The 23,664-nt window shown below is 40.1% G+C and overlaps 1 protein-coding gene and 1 long non-coding RNA gene across 2 annotated transcripts in view; one reads left to right on the forward strand and one right to left on the reverse strand.

The window, feature by feature from the left end:
* Positions 1-23,664, forward strand: part of ccser1 (coiled-coil serine-rich protein 1) — a 126,697-nt gene that overhangs the window by 13,829 nt on the left and 89,204 nt on the right. Inside the window, exons 5-6 of the mRNA XM_026188367.2 lie at positions 6,434-6,524; positions 9,081-9,186. Of these exons, the coding sequence (XP_026044152.1) occupies positions 6,434-6,524; positions 9,081-9,186 (197 nt within the window). The remainder of the gene's footprint in view (positions 1-6,433; positions 6,525-9,080; positions 9,187-23,664) is intronic.
* Positions 12,938-14,294, reverse strand: LOC145432167 (uncharacterized). Its single transcript, XR_013912445.1, has 2 exons — positions 13,835-14,294; positions 12,938-13,297 (listed from the first exon to the last, which is right to left on the reverse strand). It is a non-coding gene; the product is annotated as an uncharacterized LOC145432167 (long non-coding RNA).

Consider the following 23,664-nt stretch of genomic DNA (forward strand, 5'->3'; position numbering starts at 1 on the left):
CATAGCTCTGTTTACTTTTTCAGCTTTGACTCAGAAAAAAAAGTTGTAAATTGTTGGTGTGATGGTATGTTGGTGGTGAGTAAGTGTCCTGATAATCTCAGGAAGTAACATTTTGAAATGAGACGCTGTTGAATCGACTGTAAATGAAATGGTGAATGCAGAAGTGTACACTGTAGAGGTGGAACAGTTTATTGAGGGTCACCACTTCTTGATTTTTTTTAGCTGTACTTAACAAACGGATTAGGGAAAAGTGGTTCATCAACTCACAGATTATTACTAAGGGATCTACATGCTCAGCAAAGCTGGTTGTGTCATTTAAATGATGTTCAATTGGTACCCAAATGAGGCCCAAAGTGGGACAATAAAATATCCCCCCAACTCTTGATACTAGGCAGGATGGATCCATGATTTCATGCCTCAGTTTCCTGCTCTTAAACTGACAGGAAGTGGCACCCGGAGTGGTCTTCTGCTGTTGTACATTCAGAGATGCTCTTCTGCATACCTGGCTTGTAACGAGTGTTTGTGTGAGTTACTGTTGCTTTCTTTATCAGCTAGAAGCAGTCCAGCTGATAAGAAGCCAGACGTCCTCTGACTTCTGGCATCAACAAGGCATTTTCACTCAGAGAACTGCATGCTCATTGGTTAGTTTCTCTTTTTTAGACCATTCTTTGTAAACACTATAGATGGCTGTATGGGAAATTGCCAATAGATCAGCAGTTTCACCGTGCCGATTTGAATATGGCAGGGTTACTGCACTCTAATTCTTGGTCGGTGAGTGCATGTCAGGTGTAGATGATGGTCTTGCAGTGTATTGCCAAATCCCTCATTGCTATGGTATTGTATCATACTATGAGGGATTGTGTGATTCCAACCCCTAATACAAGTCTTTTATACCTTACTCATTGCATCTGTCTCTGGACATGATGCACACTTCAGTAAAGATGAAGGAATGTCTTCTTTCCCTTTTCTTTGTATATAAAGGGCCCGTCAGGGGCCTGAGTCATGAAGGAAAGGTACGAGCCTGGGAGTGTGTATTATGCATCACCACTGTTACCGTCATGTAAATTTGTGGGGTAGCTGTTAGGTATATACCTAAGTGTGAGCTTTCTAATTAAATACAGAACTAAACTTAGTGAGGGCATGACTGGGATACAAATGGTTTGCTTATTGTTTATACGCATACTGTTTGGATGATTATGGTGGTAATGTGTTACAGAGCCTGTGGGATACAGTGATTATGCGACGCAAAACAGAGAACGGCTGAAGGATACAATACAAAAAACTAAAGATTTAGTTTGCAGTGACAAATGACTAATTTGTTAAATTTGCAAAGATAAACTGTGACGCGCCGCTGTGGACTGAAGCAAGCCGATGTTTGCTTGAGCCGTTTGGCGATTTCATTCCAGTAGTTATTGTTTTTTGATATCCCTCTGAGAAGCTGTGAGATATTTATTTTGTCACCATATTCAGTGTTGTTTGCTCATAAGTCTCTCAATGACAGCTGTGATAATACTGTGACAGTCTGACAATGATTACACTCAAAAGTGGCTGAAAAAAAACATTCTTGGGGAATTATCTCTTATCTCAGAGAACAAACAACTTTGAACATGGATTTTAGTTTGTAGTTTGATGGATATGTATATGGCAGAATTCACTTTACATTGACTGTTTTACTTATGTATATCAACTATCGACAGTCTCTTGATTGCTAGACAGTGTTGTAATACAGAGTGGCTCTTGTTTTCATATTTCTCAGTCTGATTGTTGCCTTGTGCAGGCTAGATAGCATAAATGGCACTTGTATTAATCATACACAGATAAGGATTCACTTCCTCTCCAAGACAGAATTTGTAATGACCACAAGCAGATGGTTTGGTTTGGGAATGAAAAACAGAGAGGATGTTCGCACATACTGGTGTTATATGCTCTCTTGGCCCCAAGACAGCACATAAAAGCAGTACCAATTATGATATACTTGAAAGTTCAAATCAAATGATTTTCTCTGAGGCTAATGCACAATGGTTATACTGCAGAGCCCTGACAGTAATGGTTTATGGAGAAAAGATCTTGCAACTTATACGCACCAATGACTAGATGAGCCAAAATGCTGCAAAATAAACACGAATTTAAGGTGGTTTTGAAGTATGCAGTTGTCACATTTAGTGTGTAGATTGTCGTGCAGAGGACCCGAGCACAGAACGCTGCAGGCAGAGCACTAAAGGAAATGTAAAACTTTATTGTGGATTATCAGAGTCCTAAACTACAAAACTGTGGACTGTAATTCAAGAAAGTACCAGGAAACACCTGAGCAAGCGAAGGACAGCTCACACGGACAGTCACTCAACAGGACAAAGGACATAAGGAGGACTAGAGTGTATATAAACACAAGGACTGTTAGGGATAAGGGACAGGTACACACAGTCAGGGCAATCATGGGAGTCAGACACTAAGCAACATTCAAGGCAAGACAATACAGAAAACATATGCCAAATGAAACCCAAACAAGGCAAAGACACATAACTAAATGTGGACGTAAGAAGACTTGGACTAAACAAGAGGACAGATACAAGGAAACACTAGAGGACAAAGTCATAAACTTAGAAAAACAAGACAACTACACTCATGAAAATTAACAAGCTCAAAAGAGAAATTGAAATTCAACAACTAAACATTATAACAGTAATTCATCTTAACGGGCATCCAGACTCCATAAACACTAAACAGTAACCAGAATAACCAGGAAGTCGTGCTCAAGATACTGGAAATATAATAGAAAAACCAGGAGACTATAAAGAGCAGCGCTCAAGCAATACAAAACAACTGGCAATCACTGAGAACGTGATCCAAAACACCGAATCCTAACAGAGAAAATGAATACCAAGAAAACCACGAGATGACAACAGGAATCAAAAACATCTGTAACATCACAAGAAATCAAAACAAGAATCGACTGTTTAACAAAACTCAGACTTGAATATATTCACTCAGATAAGATAGACAAGTACCTGAGATCAAGGCAGCAGTAAATTATTGCATCATCATTATTATTATTATTATAAGTAAGGTTATTGTTGTTAATTAATTAGGTTTTATTTAACTGGTTGTCAGCACTTGAGAGGCTTTGGTGCGCATATTTTATTGAGACTGTTCTAATGTGTTGTTCAGTTATTGTAGTAGTAACAAAAAAAACAGTAAAAAAATGTGGTAAAACTTAACATTTAGAATGATTAAAAATTATGTTGAAACAAGCAAATCTAGTCAGCTGAATAAAGACAAGAATTAATAATGAATTTAAAAGAAAAAGTAACAAATTGCAATAGCTTTCTTTATATGTAAGTCTGACAGCTAGCTCATGAAAATTCAAATATATTCTTTATTATTTATTGCAAATTGAGAATGAGTAGTCTGTAATAATAATAATGATAATAATAATGATAATAATAATGATAAAAGCTATTTATATGGAAACAAACTGATCCTTGAATTAGTGCTCCATGGCAATTTCCCCCGACTGTACACGTTGCAGACCATGAAGATTTGATACTGGAAATAAATATGTCTTCACTTGTTTCACTGTAAAGAGGATCTGAAAGCTGGTCTGATCGACACTTTTTCTCTGAGAAAGCCTCGTGTCAGAGTTGAAGTTGTTTTTTGTGTTGTTAAATTTGCCTGTGAGTTCCTGCTCTGACTTGTCAAAATGCTTGCAAACTTTCATCAGGCCTTCCAAGATGACCTGAAATAAATCTTAACCTGCAATATGTGATATCTTCTTAATCTTCTCGGAAAGATTTCATGCTTCCGAAGTTAGAAATGTAGCTCTGTCAGTCTAAGCCACGCGTTCGGAGCGAGTTTCTTACAGCGTCAGCGGTGCAAATATCTGGATTTGTTTCTCTTATCGAATCGCCCGTTGAATATGAAAACGTTTTACTCGGGTTGCTTCGGTCTTGGACGACTGGTGTTTCTGTATTGAGTGATGGCTGTTAGAAAATGTCAAATGTCAGGTGTTAAGTTGTGAAACAAGGTTTTTTTTCCCCTCAAGTAGGTGTTATTCAACGGAAGTTTCACTGGACGTTCAATCCTTCATGCCCTCAGGCGCACTGTAAACACAACTGGCTGCGAATCGTCGACTCAGACAGAAAGGAAGTCATTTTTTACTCCATAAATATCTGCAGCCATAATACCTGGCTGCAAAGCCAAATTGCTCTGCTGCGATACTAATGCATTCACCACATTAAAGAAGTGAATAAATGTAATTTTCATAGACTGTATATGTGGTATTTTTTACAGAGTGCGAATGGAAACCTCTGGCTTTTTATGGACAGAGAATCTCTTGCTTCCTCTTATCCCTGTTTTGGATGTCATTCTGCTAGGCATTTAAGAGATGGAGCCATTTTTTGATGAGAGCAGAATCTGATATTATCTCTATTAACTCAAGGATTATACTCATTCAACTCACATTAGTGATGTAAAAAAGGTGACATCTCAGGCTTGTAAAATCGTATTAACACATTTCTGTGGTTGGAGGGGCACATTAAAATGGGTAATTTTGCTTCAAATGAAGTCTGTGTGCAGTAGCATCACACAGTATGGCTCTTCATTTCTTTTCCCAATACCTTTTAGCTATTAGCTTTAATGCCTGAAATGAGGGCTTACGTGTTCAGGCGCATCACACTGAAATGCGTTCGGAGCTTTTTCTGATGTTTACCGCACCGCCATCCAGAGGGGGAAAGGAAAGGATAGAATTTTGACTGTTCATAAACACGTAACTGCTGCTTTGGAGAACATAAAGTCAACTGATTTGAAATTCAGAGGTGTGTTTAATGGTCAGGGATGCCACTGAGCTTTGAGGTTCAGATGGGAGGAGATCGATACAGAGTTGCTCGGAGGCAGTTTATGTCCAAACAACAGTGATGAGGGGTGAACAGAGATGGTTATTGGATTTTCTGATGCATTTTAATCTGTAGATGTTGTGCCAGACTGGTACTTGGTAGTTTGTGAATGCTGGTATTTCACTCTGGTTTTGGTTTGTAACTTTTTAGTGCACACAAGTTCAGGGAAGATATTTCTACCAGTACAACCAGGACAGGAATGCTACCCACTTACACTACATGTTGATGCAGAACTGCATTGACATGCAGGTTGTGATTTTCATTTGAGTCAACAGAGACCTGCTGATGATAAAAACATGTTCCCAGGGAGGTTGACATATATGAGTTTATGTAGAAGTGTCTCATAAATATTACATTAGCTGGTAAATAAAGCCTATAAGTACACTTCCTGTTAGGCAGGAATATGCAGTGTTTTAATACATGTATTTGCCACACTATACTTCTGTGTGTTTTTTTGCAGTGAATTTACCCATTTGTAACCATTGGATGGCAGTATTGACTTTTAAAATCCTGAACGTAAAGGAAACACATCTTACTGCGTCATTATAACCTCATAATGCCAAGAACATGGAAGCTTCTGCTGAAAGATTACAAGTGAATATCTGCTGTTAAGTGATGAAGCATGACTCACTGCGCTGCTGTGGCTATAGCTCATTTAAGAGACGAAGGATTAGGAAAATCTTATCAGTTATTTTCTGAAATTGAAAGAGTTTGTAAGAAATTTTAAAACCGTAACGTCAGTGAAGATAATGTTGATATTTCAAGGCCACCCAAGGTGGAGGGAGGTTTTCTTGTTGGATTATTATTGTTGACGTTTGGACAACACTGGTTTTTACATAAGAGAATTAATTTAAACTCAGTAATCAGAAGGCACTGGCTCGTTTTTTGTCATGATTTCTAGTTGTTTTTTCCCCTTGTTTATTCATCAGCAATTTTTAGCCTGTGAAGCATGGTAAAAGCTGACAGTGGCTGCACCAAACTACAGCCTCATTGAGCACTTTCTCGCTTTCTCAAACTAAACCCTTTATTAATCGTCCCTGCATAACAAGAAGAGCAATTTGTTCTCGATAGTTTGGATGTAATGATGAAGAACTAAATATCTTATTAAATGCAAGCAGAATGGGGGAAGAAATACAGTGCACTATTAAAAAGAACTGCATTATTATCATTTCTAATATTTATAACGTTTAATTTCTTCAGCTAAGTGATTCTTCTTCTGATTGTTCTGACCCACCTGGATTACTTTGATGAGAATCGTTTCATAATTTTTTGTAAAGTTGTCACATAGTAATTAGTATTCTGCGTTTCAGCGTTTGTTTTCGGAACCTTTTTGATTAATGACTACCTCGCTGAAATTGTATTAAAACGATCTATCATAAGAACATCAGGCAAAAAATTCTCTTTTATTTTTGTTCATTTTACAAAAGCAGGAAAAAAACCACCAGCGTGTATTATGTTATTGTGAGGATAATAATTAGTCGTTGCTTTATCGCTCACCTTTTCAGAGTTTGTTTCATGTTTGTGTTTTTGCTCTTTCTCATCAGGATGTTCTGAACAACCTGGGTTCCTCGGAGCTGGATGAAGACGACCTCATGTTAGATCTGGATCTCTCCGATGATCAGCGACACCGACATGGTAACGTTTTTTCTGCTGTTTCCGCCATAATAAACATTTGCATATTTTGCGGTGACATTGTAGGAAATCGGTGAGAGAATTCTGCAACCATTTTTTATCTTTTTAACCAGTTCTTAGCAGATTTCACTGATGATTCTGTACATGCAAAGTTCATTTAGATAATACTTCAAAATAGCTTTTCAAGATGCCTCCTATGCAGCGGGACTTGTTTCTAGAAGAACTCTGTGTAGGGGAGTTAATGGACATGTGACTGGATGATGAACAATTGCATCATAAGTTAAAACCCTGAGATATCTTTTGGAATTAAACAAGTTCTTTTACTCTTTATGATTCATGATTTGCACTCCCATTTACTACAATGACAAAAGACTTCATTGCGACTTTTACACTTTGGTAATCCATCCAGTCTGGGGGGCCAGATTGGACCCTCTTTGAGGACAGTTCTGACCCCCCAGACTCATGTTTGTAGGTTACATTACTCATGTCCTTTATATCTGTATCTCTTTTAATTAAAGGGAATATCTCCTCTCTCACCTTCCTCTCTGGTGTCACAGTCGCTCCCCTGTCTGGTTTTGCTTCAATCTTTGCCTCTCTTTTTCCTTTATTAGTACACTTCTCCCTCATCACCTTAAAGCATGAAACCAGTGTTCTCCCTGCTTCTTTCAACACGTGCTGGGACTTTGATGCGGCTGCCTCATTTACACCAATTCATCTCCTTTGTTCTGGCATTTCCATCACACTTCTCCTGACATGCGTCACAGTTGAAAAGTGTCTGTCGGAGGAAAATCGTTGCTCGTGCCCTGCCACGGTAGAGCATAGGAGTGCCAAACACCCTGAACCCCAGCTTCCTCTCATACAACACATAAGAATAGTATTGCGCTGAAAAAGTGCAGTGTAACCACCAAACATACAAATCTGTTAAGAGAAACTCTGTGTGTGCTCATGTATTGGCTTTTATTGCATCCATGTCTTAAAAATGGGATTTTTCTGTTATGAGTCAATGTTACAGTGAAATCGTTAGCTTTTAACCAGCAGTGCTGTTTTTTTGCGCAGACATAACTGAGCAAAATCGAAAGCTCTTGCAGTTACTGTCTGTACTGATTATATTTCTGACCTGTGCTTGCAAAGGTTTAGTTCGTATTAATATGCGTCAAACCAGACAGATATACATAGTTGATGTGTGGTAGAGTGCAACACACGAAGAAAATGACTCAACGAGGTAAACATGAGCTTGTGATCATACTCCATTTCTGTGCTTCATGTTGCTCAGACACAGGGACTACAACAATGCAGCGACGGGGTGCGTTTATGTCAGCTCGACTAGCTTTGTCTCTTATCAACAGATCTATCGGTGAAATTATATGTTAATGTGAGGTTGGATTCATCTATTTCTAGGCCATATTTAAGTCCCAGATGGGCTCCTAGAATATTGCAGTTGCAGTCAAATAAAGTAAAATGCTCAGCAGCACTGAGAAGTAAAGAATACAATGGAAGCTTCAGCGCTAATAAACAGAATTTCCTATGCTTATGGGGTTTGAAGAGCATTGGGAGGCTGGGTGGTTCACTCACACAGCCAGTCAAAACACACACACACACACACACACACACACACACACACACACACACACACACACACACACACACACACACACACACACACACACACACACACACACACAGGAAAGATCTCTACAGGCACTGGCTGATGCAGAGCTAAGGGAGGCACCATCATTAATATACACACTAGCACACAAGCGTGCATGCTTAGTCATTAGACCTAATGGTTTGCAGACTGTAGCATGAAATTAAAGGTTTGATGAATTGTTCTCATAAAGTCAAGGGACTAAGACTCTGTGCTGGCATTAGAAGAGTAAGGTTCTTCCACAAACTCAAATTACAGGAACTCATTTAAACACACCGTAACAGACATTCACGCAGAATACACAATACAGACACGCGCAGATCCATGCACAGGTTCATATAAAGATGTATATGATGTATACGTACACAATTTGATGCACACCCATCTCACAATCCCTTACGCCCACGCACTCATCGGTACTCCTCATTTTGACCTCTCTCAGGTGGCTTGTTGAAGCCGTTATTAAAAAGCAAGCAGTTTCACAGCAATTTATGGCCCACAGGGCTCTGCGTTCTCACTCCTATGGTGACTCATGCCCTGTGGAATCACACAGGGACAGTGTGAGAGACAGAGACCTTTGCAAAGACATAAAGAAATACCAAATCTTGGCTTTATATCCAACTTTTATTTCACTGTCTTTTATATTGGCCTGTTAAATGTGCCATTGAATATTTAGGCATAATTGTAAAGAAACACAAAAAACAACAACTGATGGTATGATGATCCCAACGGATCACTACTGAATTTTAATAACCTCTTTGATCCAAGTTTTATAGCTCTAATTCATCTCAAAAGAAGATTTAAACAGAGAGCTGTGAATTCTTCTTAGGCTAACATGTTGTCAGTCAGATTGTCACCTGGGGTTAGAGAAAACAACTTCAATCCATTACATGTCTGTTTGGTTGTGTGCACAGTGTCCAGAGAAGACTCCAGCCAGTCTCTAGCTTCCTGTCTGAACCTGCTGCCCTCACCTTTGGACCCATCTGGAGATCGCGTTTTGGGAAAAGAAAATATTCAGAGGTAATAAATACGTGTGTTTTTATTGTAGTGCTTTTCTGTGCTTTGTGTTATACATATGTTTATAGGGACTGTCTTAAAAATTCTTAAGTCCATTTAGTGTAATTTTATAAAGAGCAGAGTTGTTTGGCTTCTTAAAAAAAGGGAAAACAGCAGCTAGTTTTTAAAACACATGGGCCACTTTATTAGGTATACCCATTCTTTTACTCGTTAACAGAAATATCTAATTAGTCAATCACATGGCAGCAACTCAATATACTTAAGCATGTAGGCATCCAGACCTGTTGGAAGTTCAAAAACAGCATCAGAATGGGGAAGAAAGGTGACTTTGAATGTGACATGGTTGTTGGGCTGGTCTGAGTATTTCAACAACTTAGATTTGACCATATCTGAGATTTACAGAAAATGGTCCAACAAAGACAAAATATCCAATGAATGGGAGTTTTCTGGGTGAAAATGACTTGCTGATGCCAGAGGAGAAAGGCCAGACTGCTTCAAGTTGATAGCAAGTCAACAGTAAGTTAAACAATCACGTGTGTCAACCAAAGTGTGCAGAAGAGCATCTCTGAGTGCACAGCCCTGAAGCACATGGGCTGCAGTGGCAGAAGATCAGTCAGCTAAGAACAGGAAGCTGAGGCTACATTGTACACACGCTCAACAAAATTGGACAATAGAAGATCCAACCAGTGTTGCCTGGTCTAAAGAGTCTTGAGTTCTGCTGCTAATTGGATGCTAGGTTCAAAATTTGGTGTAAACAACATGAAAACATGAATCCATCCTGCTCACTATCAACGATTTAGGCTGATGGTGATGATGTAATGATGTTGGGGCCCCGTTGTACCAGTTGAGCACCATTTAAACTCCAAAGCCTTCCTTGCTGACCATGTCCCTTTATGACCACAGTGTAGCTATCTTCTGATGGGTACTTTAAGTAACATAACAAAGATTACATCATTTCAAACTCTTGTTCCTTTAACAATGGATTCATCAGACTCAAACGGCCTCCACAGTCAACTCATTCCAAATAATGGACCAAAATATCTGAGGAGTGTTTCTATTACCTTGTTGAATCTGTGCCATGAAGAATTAAGGCAGTTCTGAAGGCAAAAGGGTGTCCAACAAAGGGATGGCAAGGTGTAACCAATGAAGTGGCCAGTGAGTGTATTATTACCCTGAACAATGCACGCTGAAGTAAGGTGAGGACACTTTTGAAATAAAAAATAATACCACAGTGTTACTGTTTTGCAACGACCTGTAAGTGCAGTACACAAAAGTAAAAATATGCCCAAATCATCAGTGAGTGAGTCAAGTTATTGGAGGTGAACTTGCACACAGTTTTTTAAAGGTATTTGGAAGGTAGGGTGTTCCCAGCACCTTAGAGAACTTGTCAAAATTCTCTTTCTCACTTTCTGTTAACATGTCTGTTAATGAAATCCCAGTCTCACTTGGATGTTTTTTAAACCAGGACTATATCGGACTGGGATAATAGAACCAGAATCACATAAAAAATGTCGCCATGCACAGTGTGTGTGTGTGTGTGTGTGTGTGTGTGTGTGTGTGTGTGTGTTTTTTTCATTTTACCTTATAAAATCCATGTTAGAAGAGAGCGAGAAAGCTGGGCGGTTACTGTCTATTCTGGGACTTGCTGATGTTGAATGTTCTGTGTAAATGCATGCAAACATGTTTTATATCTTTTCCTCTCTTAGAGATGAGACAGCAAGAAGGAATATAAATAAATTAATTCTGATTGAATAAATATGCAAGCTGTCCTCCTCTCCTCTGTCCCTTTGTAGCCAGCGACTGAAACAAAACACTTAAGAGTTTCTGTTTACACATGTGCTCCACTGCCAAGGACAGTTCAAAATCAGATTAGATTTGCCCACTTGTTGCTTCTTTTTGCCCAGAACCAGGACAAGTCTTACTGGACGCACACAAACCTGCATGCAAAGCCATTTGTCTGCATAAAGATACACAAGCACAAACACACACAGTGCAGCTTTTCAGATGGGGCTTATTTGGGTTTTATGGAGCCAACTGAGTAATAAAGGGGTTGTAGCACCATTGGCTAGATAAAGATGATTATTGCTTTACCTTTCAGTATTGCTTTCTCCACTCACTAGTTGAATTTATCTCTGCTGGAACCCACAGAGTAATTGTGTCTGTCTAAATGTGTTTTTCCTTGAATAAACTAGCTCTGATCTTCTGTTTGTGGAGACAGTGCAGATCAACTTGTGTGAGTGGTTTTAAAGTAGAGATTTATACTATACCATTGAGTCACTGGACTTAACCGGGGCCTCTTTTTTTTTTTTATCACGCTTCTAACGCTTCTCTTTGAAAGTTTCAATGAATAGAGAGACATTCTGTGTCTAGACAGTGTCAGTGAATCATGCAAGTCGGGAGTCAACCTTTTCAAATCATCCAAGGTTTTTGTCAGACTCATTGGTTGTTTCATTTATAGTGAAGTCTCACTTATCATTGAAAAGCAGTGGAGGAGCTTTCATATCAGACGCACACATAGAGACACGCTCAAAAATATTTACATTATTGCCTTCTGTGTACAAGGTCATGGCAAAAATAACATTCTGCTGAAACCTTCTTTGGCTTGATTGAGCTTGTCTGAACTGAGCCAGCGATGTTTAGCCTGGAAATGTCAAAACTTGAGGAACTGGTTCGATCCCTCTTGATCAAAACAGTGACATGACTTGGTGTTTTGACAGGATCCCTTTAGCAGAGAAAGCAGATGAATGAACCAAAGCATGAATAGATGAATACGCTGGTGCTTTTAGCTAAAAATGTAAGGTCTCAGTCACACAAGCCTAGAGATCAATCCGTGAACCCTGGGTAACTAACAGTTGTAAGGGAAAATGTGTTTCACCAGACTGGTTGCCAATTTAGTTGACACAATGCATGGAAGATGCCAACTTATCAGCAGACATTCACCATTTAATCTCCACGCCGTAGTGAAACTTTAAAATGGTAAATGGCCTGTATTTGTATAGCGCTTAACACGTTCAGTCATCCACCCATTCACACACGTGATGGTAAGCTACATTGTAGCCACAGCCACCCTGGGTCGCACTGACAGAGGCGAGGCTGCCGGGCACTAGCGCCACCGGGCCCTCTGACCACCACTAGGCAACGGGTGAAGTGTCTTGCCCAAGTACGCAACAACAGAGACTGTCCGAGCCGGGGCTCGAACCGGCAACCTTCCGATTACAAGATGCCCTGCCAACTCTTGAGCCACAATCGCACATCGCCATTTCTAAAGGTTCAGCTTTGAAGGTGAATATTCTCAGTTTTCTGTTTGTGTTGCACTCTTTACAGCAATGACTGTAGAAAACATGGACGATGCGACAGCGCCTCCACCCATTGTGCAAAAATGAAGCCAAAATATCCAGCTTGTGGAGGCTGCCATCTTGCATTGTTGGAGCCAGAGTCTGCGCAGTAGTGACTTGAGGTGGAGGTGTAAAGCTAGTTAGCGATGCTACACACCTGTTACTTTAATAGTCTGTATTATTGAAGGATTCAGCACTGCTTAGGTTTTGTTTCAATTTTTAGACAGTGATGAGATCAGCTGCACACTCCACAGAGGCTACAGTCCTGTAGAAAGTTATATATTTAAAAATATATGATCCTCTCTGGTTACTCTGGTATGAATAACTCTGTATCACTTTATGGTAAATGACACACTATCTGCAAAAAACTGAAAGAATTCCAGATGACAAGTTTGCAGTTAAACATCCAAGTGGCGACCTTTGACCTTCATCAGGTTTTATTTAATTGTGTCAGAGAAAATCAAATGTGCTCTTCATGCAGCTGAGTACATAAAGTATTTAAAACGGAAGCTGTACAGGTCTGAGATGAGCAGCTTTGTAAAACACCAAACTGAGGTCCTGTTAATGCTGATATATACTGGCACTGCTGGTGATGAATCCTTTTGACTTTTTGTCTTTAACTTTATCAATAAACAGCTGCAGCCTTCACTGACAGCACATGTGGTACTTTAACCTTTGTACTGTTTTCATCAGTTAATTTTGCAGTTGACATGTGAACATGTTGGATGATCTGTCTGCTGTCACTGGGTGGTGCTGAGGTCTGAATCTGAGGGCAGCTCCTGTAATCACAAAGAGAACAGAACCATAACAAACTGAAATATAAAGTTTCTCTCAAGTCTGAAATAAAGCTGATCCTTCTCTGTCCCACACACTCAGGATCTGAAGCTCTTCTCTTACATTTTTTTCAGTTCTACAGTTTAATCCACAGTTACTGATTAATGAGGAGTTACTGAAGTACAAGCTTTTAAAAAAAAATGGTGTTACCGTCTTTAAAGATGTGGCAAGAGACAGAAAACATGCTGTTGTTTGCACATATTTAATAATCAGCTCCGCACAGGAGCTGAAGTAGTGTACAACCTGTTGCTTTTACAGTATAACACTTGTAATAAAAGTACAGTAACGATAATTAGTGACTGAGCAGCCCGGAGCGTTTCTCTTGATTTCTTTAGTCAGGGTAAATTCATTCACCTGCACGGGTTAGCTAACGAACGAAAACAAGTTTCCCCGACAGCTAAGTGCTCATCTTAGCTAGCTAGGTCTCAGGACCGAGCTAAGGACGGTAGTTACGGATTAGCTTACAAACACGTTTAACTTACCGAAAAAGTGCAGCAGGGCCTCGGGTCCTTCTGTCGGTAGTCCAGTTTACTGAAGAACACCTCAGGCTGTCAGGCTAAAACAGTCGATCGTGTTTTCGTAACGTAAACGCTGGCCCTCCTCTCAGAGCCTACGCTCTATCTGCTATTCCCGAACAGAGATACGCAAGTTTCTCCGTGACTGCAGCTGCCAGTCAAAGCTGCTGTGATGACATTACATCGCAATTTAACATCTCCGTGGACATAAATCAGCGTGGTGAGAACTATTGATAACAAAAGAAAGAATCTTTGGGGAAAAATTGTTAATTTATTCTAGTCTGATCCCCGTCCCATCCGCTAACATGGAGGAGGCGGGGTTTATGACCTATACTGCAGCCAGACAACAGGGGGCGATAGAGACGTTTTGGCTTCATTTTCGAAAAGCTGTCGCGTCGTCCATGGTTTCTATAGTCATTGCTTTACAGTGAGGTGATATGGTCTGGAATTAGAGAAAAGCATCACAAAAGCTAACAGTAAACAGCTAATAGCAAACATGTATCTGAATCATGTGATTAAGGCACACATTACTTACAGATTTGGTTCCCTTGCAACACTGATGAACGCTCTGCTTCTTTTAAGTCTATCTTAGTGCTCTTAAAACATTTAGATTTCTGTCGTTTCCAAACATTTTTGTGTTTCCAGAAACAATTTCTGTTTATTTAGTCAACTTCTGTTGCTTTGTGTGTTTTTGGAGCATTTGTCTATTTGCTGGCATTTCCTTAAGTTGCAGTCCTTTGACCTTTCAGGGCCATTGTAGTTTGCAGACAAATTGATGCCTTTCGTGCAAACTATAGGTGACTGGGGCAAGGTGCTAGTTGCTAAAGAAAGCGCAAGAAGCACCATTTACCTCTTTATGACCAATTTCTTACCAGCAGCTTCCAGTAACATCCAGCAATCACTCATAGCTGGATGGAGAATATATATTTTTATTTTTGCAACCAGTGATTTTCGGATTGTTGCCGTCTGGTCTCTCCGCTATGTGACTGGGGCCTAACATCACCATGTTAACACAGCGATGTGTAGCAGCTGTTACAATAATGGTTCATATACCATGTTCTCATCTTGATTTACTTTTTTATGTTTAAATTAACTCTAAATGCAAGTCTGTTAGAAGTGGTTAGTTGTGGGAAAATAAACATTTTATCTGGTGATAGGGAATATGTTGGTACACCTCAAAGTGTTTATTCATCCTGGGTGGAGGTGTGGGTGCAGCGGGGCGTGAATATGTGTGCCAAATGTCAAGACGATCCATCCAGGACTTGCTGAGATACATATTTTATTTTGGACCAAGGTGGTAGACTAATTGACCATCAGACTGACATTTCCATCCTAGGAGTCATGCTGCTATCGTGGCTAAAAGTGTATGCAGTAATTTTACATTCAAGTCATGTTGCGTCTGAGTAATGGCTTATATGCCAACCTTTATAACAACTCGACAGTCCGCGCTGAAGTCTTGAACCTTGTACTCCAGAATGACTTAAGCCTCCAAAACTGTAGACACATTACACAATTTAACAGTGAGTGTGCTCCTGACAGCCAGACAGTGATATGATATAGTGGGATTAGAGAGAAGTGTGTGTTGAGGTAACTTCTCCACAGCAAAGGAGCAGTTCTTTTAGCTGAAGTGCAGAGAAGCAGAACAGCTTCAGTAAACACTAAAAAAGACTAGAGGAAACTGCAGGCTTGTGGACTCGACTTGTTTTGGATTCAGAGTAAATTTAGATTCTGTTTCATTTCAGAAAGCATCATTTTAAAATGCAGGAAATCAGGTGCTAGTGTCACAGTTTTAACATACTGTTTTGGCTTCGGAAACACCGGAGCTGGTTAGATAATGAAACCAGGTGTATGATTCTTAGCCTGACCAGGATGTAGGCTGCTGGCAGGTGTTAATTTCCTACAGTTTGAGTTCACCATCCTCGCTGATTTCTTCCAACAAAATATTTTCACCCAAATGTTTAAGTCTGCGAGTGAAGAACCTGAGATTGGAACTAGGGGAAGAGAGCAAAATCTGTTTGCCCAGGGCTTCCTCTCTCTCTCTCTCTCTCTCTCACACACCGTCTTTCTTTCTCTTGGAGTTGCTTTTGCTCTTTGTCTCAGGTTCCACATTCCCTCGAGGGGACATTGATTTGCTGGAGGCAAAGCAAGCTCCTTTCTGTTCACACACAACACACGCACGCACACACATGCACGCACGCATTTGTGTTTCCATCACTTCAGAGGACATTACACCAACTTACATTGAAGACTTATTGGAATGCTAACCACAGCTGTAACTTACCTAACCCTCCATGACTCTAAACCTAACTTAATCTAAAATCAAGGCTTTGTAATAAAACTGAATTTCCATTTTTACTTTGTTTTTTTGTCCCCTGTAGCCACAGCCGGTCCCCAGAATATGACTGTGTAAACAGATTTATGTCCCCACAGTATGAGTAACACAGGATCATGCACACACACACCTGTCAGTCAGTCAGGCTGTCCAGAGAGAGTATCAGCTGCAGGATACTGCTGGCTGTCTGACAGGCTGCACAGAACATCTGCTGCATGCACGCACACACAAACACACACTCGCACACACAGGCGTGCAGGCACAGCTCCAACCTCTTTGATGTATGGCAGTTGAATGATTTTGATGGCAGGGTTTTAATTGTCTATGTTTATGACTTTGTACACATTAATATCGCAGTAACAAAGCCATGTCAGCGAACAGCCAGGTGCTCAAAATCTATTTCCATTCTTTGCAGCTGCATAGGTGTTTAGAGACAGAGAGAGTGGGGTGGGGGGGCTGACACATCAGTCAGTGTCACAGCATCCAATATCACCCTATATGTATACCTTGCGTAGCAGCTTTCAGCAACGTAGAATACAGTATTTATTGTTGTTTTTAGTTATTGATGAGAATGAGGGAGAGTACAATACAAAGTTTAGAGATGCAACTTTAGATAGATTTCCAGCTCTGAAATCGGTTAAATTCATTATAGATTCATCCAGTTTTCTGAACAAATTTGCCACACCAAACAACAACAACTCCAAACAAAAAGATAGCTCTACTGTCACAGAAAATCAAGAAAAGCAGAATAATCCCCCCCATTTCCACAGCTTAAACCTGCACATGGCTTACATTCTGGCTTAACAAAAATATTTGACTAATCGATTAATACCCAGGTGCCTCGGCTCTAGACATTTCCGCCCGAGTGACTTTGTCCTTGCCTCGCAGTGCACCAGAAGACCTCCCTTGGAGTATAATAGGTTTGGGTCAGTGTGATATTATGTCTTTGAACTTCTATCATGTTTACATTTGCCTTGAAATCTAAAATAAAATAAGACAGATCTCTTCAGTGCATTCTTTTTTTTGCCAGTAGCATGACAATACCAAATGTCCCTCAGAGACTTTTGGTTCCATTTGTGATGTATCTTTATTGTCTGTTTTCTTTTAAGACGTGAACTGCTCCCGTCTCTTATACAAAAAGATGCAGAGGAAATTAAATTTTGACAGTTGGGATAAAGCTTGCCTGTTTCTATGGTAACTGCAGCCTGCCTGTTGAGTGTTCCCCTGCCATTCTTCTCTTCATTTTCCCCTTTCTCTGTTTTCATTGCTGATTACTATGCGGAAGACGGGCAATCTGAGCAGAGGACACGCAAACACAGAGGTGTCCTTATCTGTCAGTATGCAGCGGACGATCACAAAAGTCTCAATTCCCATATCTCCGCTTCTCAATTGAAGATTAAACGTGTAGGTATTACACTCACATGCTCTTGCGGCGGCATAATGAGGCGCATCAGAAAAATGTCAACATTCGTGCGCAGGTCCCAATTCACCCTGTTGACCCTTATTCGTATATAGAGGTTAAAAATCTTTTTTGCTCTGGTTGAATGTGTTGAGAAAGGAGTTAGCTGGGTCTGCTCGTGAACTGAATGCTGTGTAAATGGCAGCAGTGAGATGGCGGTAGAAAAGACAGCCTACTCATAGCTGTCTTCATTGAGGCAGCTGGGTATTAAGATACTGCTGAGCAGAAAGACCAAGTGTTGAGAAAGTGTCTTGTAATTCAGAGAAAAACCAGTTCTCTCACATTTGGTTGGAATGCTACATAGCGATATACTCTCCTGTATATATCCTGTAGTCTCAAACGGAGGCCTGTAATCTGTAATTTTATAGAATTTTCTCGCATATGCACAAAAACAGGAAGGAACACATTTATTTAATGTTAATACGACTCACAAAGTATATCGACCATGTTGTAATCGAATCCCTCCAGACTTAATATAGTCTGCAAAAGTAGCACACGCATCTCCTTCTACCGTAAGTCACATACTCACAAACATTTAAGCGCATGCACATTCATAAAAATAGACAAGCATAAAGAATCCAGTTTAAGGAGTGGAGCTGAGGACAGACGAAATTCCCTGCAACATGATTTTCAGACACAGAGAAACACAGCATACAGTGGGAGTTGAAGGGAACACAAAGTAGACCCCCCCCCCCCCCCCCCCCTCTTTTTTTTCAGTTCCTGGTGTATAACGATGCAGAATTTGTTAATCCAACAAGCAGCGACAAGACTCGGTCTTTTATCTTGTTTTTATCTGTTGTTTTTCAGTGGAGAAGCTTTGGCTACATGCCTTGACAAATTTTAATTTTTAAAACTCTAAACTTGTTAAAAGCGTTATAGTGTGCATGTGTTGGCATGTGCATTTCTTTTGTCAATTGTTGTTTAGCTTGTAATTCACATCACCCTATAGGGTTTATTAAATGTTCAGCATGAGGAGACTAATTAGTATTGGCTTTCATTTTTATCCCACTTGCTTCGAGCGGGAACTTGTTGTCCTGATTTGTAACGCAAAGAAAAACAGTAGATTGGCAATAAATAAGACATCCCTGTGCTTCCAATAACCTTTTTCTTAATCAACTAGTGTGTTCCAGAAATAAAAGGGAGTGCTGAAGTGGTGTTCACTGTAAATCGTACGGCAACAGATTGTAAGACACATGGCATTAGTGCCACCGTTTCCAGCATTTCAAGACTTTTTTTATCATAAATATAGCAATGCACTTTTGTCTTTGGCTCTCTTTATCTTGTCTCAATTTGTTGCAGACCACAGTATAGTATATGCAAATGTTAAATCTATTTTAATACAACAGGATGAGATTAGAGACTGTTTCCAAGAAGATATTTCCCGCCCCGTTTTGTTGCTTTTTCAAACACATTCCTTCTGCTGTTGTCAGTGATAAAAAATGTTTTGTGAATGCTGAATATTTCCCACGAGAATATGTTACTGTTGTATTTGTTCTTCTTGATGTTTGGTCTTTGTAGCTGTCTGGTGCACCTCGCTTTAAGAAGGATACCCCCCCCCCCCCTAAAAAAAAAAGTTTGAAATAGAAAACCTCTTTACACGAGTCTTGATGCTTGATGCAATCATCCAGGTAAGGAAAGGACTCTTTACAATGGGTATTAGTGAATGTTTTAGTCAAAGGTTGCTATCCAAGGACTGGAGAGAGGTTATGAAACTAAGTCAACCCATGTTGCTTTGGTAAGAATCAAGAGAGTAAATTGCGCTTGTTAAATGATCATCAGCATTTAGGTGTGCTAACAAAATGCTGCAATCTTTTCAGGAGTGGACATCACAGCTAATCACAGCAAAAAAGCAACTGCAAAGAAGCCATGAGTCAGACTCTACAGGCTTAAGTTAGCATGTTAAATGTTAAAGTTGATGAAAGTCCAATTAGAGAAAAACTGAGCAAGTCGAGTCTAGTCAAGGAACATGGCAGCACAGCTTATGTTGGCAAATTTGCATCTTAACAAACCAACAGACTTCTGGAGAATTTGATTTAGAAAGAGGAGTCCAATGTGTGTGGCCTTAAAGGACCGCACCATGTTTGGAGAAAACACCGCATATCAGCTCAGACTACCTCATCCATACATGGGGCGACCGTGGCTCAGGGGGTTGGGAAGCGTATCTGTAACCGGAAGGTCGCCGGTTCGATCCCTGGGCTCTCTGTCCTGGTCGTTGTGTCCTTGGGCAAGACACTTTACCCTACCGCCTACTGGTGTTGGCCAGAGGGGCCGATGGCGCGATATGGCAGCCTCGGTTCTGTCAGTCTGCCCCAGGGCAACTGTGGCTACAACCTTAGCTTGCCTCCACCAGTGTGTGAATGCGAGAGTGAATGCACCCAAAGCATTATAAAGTGCTTTGGGTGCCTTGAAAAGCGCTATATAAATCCAATCCATTATACATACCATCAAACACGGTGGTGGAGGAGTTAGGATTTGGGCTTGGGCAATCTCAGGATCTGGGCACCTTGCAATCTCTGAGACTCCTCTCTATTGAGGAGGAGAGTGTTGTATAGTCAAGTGCAAGGCCATTTGTCTGATAGCTAAGGCTTGGCCTATATTGGGTCTTTCAGTGGAACATTGGGGCAAGCATGCTAGTAAATCTACAATAGAATTGCTGAAAAATAAAGAAAAGAACCTCAACCTGATTAAATGCTTGGGCAGGATCTTGAGAGAGGTGTGCAAAAAGAAACGCCTGCAAACCTCAAAGAGCAGAAGCAACACTGTGAAGAAGAGAGGGCCAACATTGCTCCACAATGATGTGAAAGACTGATAAAATAAACTAAAGTACTTCAAGGTATTGCTGCTGAAGGTGGCTTTACAAGCTATTGAATCATGGGGATTACTGATATTTTCACAGGACTGCAGAGAGTCCTACAAAAACTTTTTTCCCATTACTGCCAAGTGCTTGTTTTTTGTTAGATGAAATTTAGATGGCAAGCTGAGATTATCTGAACTCAGCTTGCCATATATTATATTTAGGCTGGGCTCAAAAAAGTGGTAGCTTGGCTTGGTGCAGAAAGGTGAAAAAAAGAGGTTCAGTGGGAGTGCTGTAACTATGTCAAACAACAGCTGGATGCAGTGACTGTTCACTCTCTCTAAAGGTTAATGTTTTATCCAAATATTGAACTATTTGGAGACTCATTTGTCTTCCAGCGTCTGGCTTCGAACTTTTATCCCTCATAAAAAAACGTAATAAAATTAAAAAACACAAAACTGTAAATATCTTTAACTTAGGTGCGTGATAATTTTGTCACACAGTGTTGCAGATATACAGTCAAATCAGACAGAAACACAGTGTTGGTCACTATGAAAGCACCAGAGTCTGAAAAAGATATAAAGCCCAAGTGCCATTGTTCATATTCAGCGACCAAAATGAAAATCTTAACACACTTGACCACATTAGGAAAACTGAAGATGCTATACATAAGCACTTGGGCAGATTGTGTATCCAAAATACAATTTCAGTGTGGAACTCTTGATAAAACAGTAGATATTACGTGTTAATTGGTGATGTCTTCGCCGTTTTCCCAGCATGGGTAAATCATGTTTCAAACAAACAGATCTAATACTTGCAGACTCTGTTGTCAACTTGCGTAAGTCTCCACAAAATTACACGAAGAGTGCAAAATCAAAGCAAAATTGTCGCTTTCTGTGTGCATAATATCTTATTAGGCACCTCATAGTCTTATTTCACTACTGCCATGACAACGGCTTTTAAAGAAATGAGGATGATGGCCATATGTGCTTTTTAATGTTCTTGATCGGAGAGGATTATCTGTGGTACCTTTTTATATATGTTTTCTTATTTAATAAGGATCAGAGCTTTTGCAGGTGATTACAGACGAAGAAATATGTTTATGTCGGCAGTCTCGATAAGATTAGGCCTAAAATGAGGGATCGATGAGGGGAATGCTGAGAAACATTTATTTAGAAATGATGTCAACAAGAATATGGGAAGTGTGGGCAGTCGACGTGAATCTGATCTAAGTGCAGAGATTGTTGCAATAAACATGCAGGCACAATAATTGTCATTTAAATGTTTCCTTTGCATGAGTCAGTATGGAAACTTGTTCTTAGGTGCTATTATTTTGTCATTGCGATGACAACAGTGCCACCGCAAAAATCACAACAAATCAAAACTGTGACTCATCTTAAACAATATATGGCTTTCTGAAAGGAAAGTGGGCAGTTTGACAGTGACAAGAGGAAATTTAGATGAAAAGGAGAGAGGCAACATTTACATTTCTTGTGATGCTGTTACTCTCTGTCATAAAATATCACTTGTGTTTGTCTCAAACAACATGTGTTATACTGGGAATTTACAACACAAGCTTGCTCCTCCGTGTCTTATTGTCTTATTAATATGAGCTTTGAGTCACACATTGGCAGCTAAGATCACATTAATTTGCACTTATTACATTTCTGGTCAAAATCTTATCTGAAATTCGATGCTTTTGTTTTTTTTTTTATGACTGCGGGATCAGCAGAAGATAATCAGGCTGTGCAGTGGCAACACGGTTATAAGGTCATTGAAATTCTGGTCCTTTATTATCAGGGATTTAGAATAAATAATGCAAAAATTATCATGTCCTTAAGTAATGAACAGACTGGATAAGCATTAATGTGTCCTCTAAATAAAAACTCCCTTTGGGTGCAGAATTTGCATTTTAAACATGGATTTGTTGGCTGGAGTTAAAAAAAAAAAAAAAGATAAAATAAAAATCGGGCTTAGTCAACCAGTGGTTGCTTTTGTGATCAGCTGTCACCTGTGGCACTCGGGCATTTTTATGCGATTCTCGCTAAAAATTGCAACCTGACAGAGTTACTTTAAAACGTGAATCATAGAAGAAATCCCTTCATGCTTGCATAACAACATAAGTTCAAGAGAGAGAGAGAGAAATGTCTCGGATTCCCCTTGGGCAATACATTTTGGTAGTGGACTCGCAGCAGGGTTTCTGTGCTAAAAATTGAAACTGTTCCACTTTAATGGAATATTGCTTGGAGGCTTTTATACAGGGTAAGATTTGGCAACTTGGCATGACAATATTCACGGAAAATGAAAAATGTAATGCGACACATGGGACCGATATTAAATAGATCTCTATGAGCAACAATAAGTTGTGATAGTAATTAGTGCAAGTATGTTCTGATAACTCCCCAAAGGTTCCCCCACCACCACCATCCACAAAGAGCTAATGTGGTGGTTCCCATCCTTTTATGGATTAACCTCACAGATGCCAAGGAAGCGGTGAGTGGGCAGTGGCAGACAGCAATAGATCGAGGTTAGAGAAGTCAGGGGGAGTGAAACAAGCAAGAGTCAAGCAAAAGCACGGATTTCTTGCAAACGAAGCACACATTCAGAGTGCAGAGTGCAAAGGGAAGCAGAAAGGACAGTTGGGTTAATCAGAAAGTTACCCCTGCCATATTACATTAGTTTTATATTCTCCCCCTTTCTGTGTCTGAAGAGTTGAATTCACCATTAGATTCACTGCCTGGAGCCTGGCTTGCGCTCACTCTTTAGTCACAGATGCACTTTATGTCGGAGATGAGTTTAATGGTAGCATTAAACATCCGTAGCCTCAGGTGCTGAATGCAGATGAGTACACAGTGTCTGTCAGGTGGAAAGCAGTGACAAATGATGGTGATCACTCTCTTTTAGCTGTGGTATACAGTTGTACTTCACATGTGCAGACAAGCAAGCACACATGACGTACAGATGGCTGCAGTACACACACACACACACACATACACACACGCAGCCGTAGACACTCATATATATTGGATTGTTCCCATAAACATGTTCTTTGTCGTCAGTAAAAATTTAATGATGGAAAAGTTGGCAGTGGGGACTGACTGGCTTTCTCGCCGTATCTCAGCGCTGAAGTGTCCTTTACTATTATTATTCCTGAGACAATGCCGTCTCTATATATTGCTGATTGACAAGGGTACAGCCCACCGCTTCTCACG

The sequence above is a fragment of the Astatotilapia calliptera genome, chromosome 12 (genome assembly GCF_964374335.1).
Source record: "Astatotilapia calliptera chromosome 12, fAstCal68.1, whole genome shotgun sequence".
Lineage (NCBI taxonomy): Eukaryota > Metazoa > Chordata > Actinopteri > Cichliformes > Cichlidae > Astatotilapia > Astatotilapia calliptera.